Genomic DNA, 1,977 nt, shown 5'->3' with positions numbered 1-1,977 from the left:
TACTTATGGTCAGCTTTAAGGACATTAAGCAAATGTATATCTCTAGTTGTTATGATCACTACACTTCCCGGACAAAACCATTTATGACTCCTCCAGAATACATTTAGTTGATTGGGACTGTCCACATCATCCAATACAATGCTTTTATGTTGGGAAATCTTTCCTGAATTATTTTTTTGCCTCTATCAATGTTGGGTATCTTGAAAACTTGTGTTTTAGTGATATCAGAAATGAGTTGCTTTTGCAAATTAATTGGGTCATTAAATGGATTTTCTCTTATATTTACAAGGAAACTTCTTGTTCCAAACTAACGACCAATTTTATTGTAAATGGCTTTGGCAACAGTTGTTTTGCCAACACCTCCCATCCCCCAAAGGCCTATAATAAGAGCTTTTTCTGGTTTTCTTTGAGACCATTCAATTGTCAGTTCATGAACTCGTGACTCTATTCCCACTGGATGGTCAACAACGAACAATTGTCCAGCATCTAATTTTTCTGAAACAGCCTCAACAATATCCTTAATCAGATCACTTTTATGCCTGTCAATATATGTTGAATATCCGATCATAAGCATCATTATTACAAATAGCAACAAGACTTGTATGCAATATGCATCACAGGAAAATTTTTCATGCTTCAGTTACTTCTAATTAACGAGCTAATCCAAACATCCCTACCAAACAGAGATACAAAACCAAATAGATCCTAATTTTTGGAAAGTCCCAGTTTTATTTGAATCTAACACTTTTTTTTTTGGCAAAATTTGAATCTAAAACTGAATCAAATGAATATAATTCATCGAAGGGATGCCCAATTTCTTCAATTCCTTTACTTAAAAATAAAGCCGCAGAAACATTGGAACGGAGAATGAGCCAAAAATAATAATAATAATACTCTTAGTGACAAATCTTAAAGTACAAATTTTACGTTTAATTCTTAATAATATACACAAAATAATTTCAATTTTTATTTTTTTTGCCCGAATTATAATTTCATTTTTATTAACTTAAAAAGTTTGTGAGCATGCATGGCAGGACCAAGAAATTTTATAAACATGAGTATAAGAGTTACAAACAAGAAGAATTTATGCAAGTTAAAACATGTCCAAAAAGTATAGAATGATATATGAAATAGAAAGGGGTTAGTCCAATTATTTTGTAATAATCAATTAAGGGGGGAAATTTTCTCACAGCACTTGAGGTCATATGTGGAAGCATTTGGAGTTTGACCTGATCAATATCTTTTCCTTCCTTACGGATTTGCAGAATCAAAGCCGGCAATGTTGGCAACTGCCGTGAGCGCCTCCTCCCACCGTATCACCTCACTCCCATGAAAACTTAATGAGAAGTATGTTTCATTCCTTTCCAACCACCTTTGCCTGTGTCGTTTCATCTGTTCACCATATGTGCGTCTCTGTTTACGAACATCAGACGGATCTACGTTATAGAACATGGGAATAACCACCTGATCTTGAGTTCTTCGACACTCCATTATTTTCAGCAGTTCATCCAGACACCATCGGGAATAAGCATAAAATGGAGAGAAAATTACGATCGCAATTCGTGACCTTTCAATTGCCTGCTCTAATGAGGCAGAGATCTCTTCTCCCCTTTCAATATCGTCGTCCATGAAAGCATGGATTCCTGACTGTCGTAGAGCCTCACAAAGAGGAGCAGTGAAAACGCGACGAGTGTCTGGGCCTCTGAAGTTCAAGAACACGTCGTAAGTCCAGGAAGAACTAAAAGGAGAAGAAGAAGCCATGGCCTATTGAGATTGAAGGAATCAGGAAGAAGGCCAATCAATAAAACGCTTCAAGAGACCCAAGGCCATGTGCCCATGTTTATGGCTATCAGCAGTCGAGTTTATCGTACATCGTTACTTAATCTCACTCACATTCCTGTTTGATATTTTATTTTGGCCGGCGGAAGTTGAGAAATAATTCTGAGATATTCCCACTCATCATATATTGAAGTACTC

The 1,977-nt window shown here is 36.3% G+C and overlaps 1 protein-coding gene across 1 annotated transcript; it reads right to left on the bottom strand.

Annotated features, from left to right (window-relative positions):
- Window positions 1–307: 307 nt before the first annotated feature.
- Window positions 308–1,761, bottom strand: LOC114723339 (TMV resistance protein N-like). The gene is made up of 2 exons (XM_028909535.1): window positions 1,256–1,761; window positions 308–539 (listed from the first exon to the last, which is right to left on the bottom strand). The coding sequence occupies exons 1-2, from the start codon at window positions 1,759–1,761 to the stop codon at window positions 308–310; spliced, it is 738 nt and encodes a 245-aa protein (XP_028765368.1).
- Between the last annotated feature and the right edge of the window lie 216 nt (window positions 1,762–1,977).

Source organism: Neltuma alba, unplaced genomic scaffold (assembly GCF_004799145.2).
Source record: "Neltuma alba isolate B1F8T4 unplaced genomic scaffold, ASM479914v2 tig00012135_pilon, whole genome shotgun sequence".
Taxonomy (NCBI): Eukaryota; Viridiplantae; Streptophyta; class Magnoliopsida; order Fabales; family Fabaceae; genus Neltuma; species Neltuma alba.
Note: the sequence above shows the minus strand (reverse complement) of the source record. Positions and strands in the feature narration are given on the sequence as shown.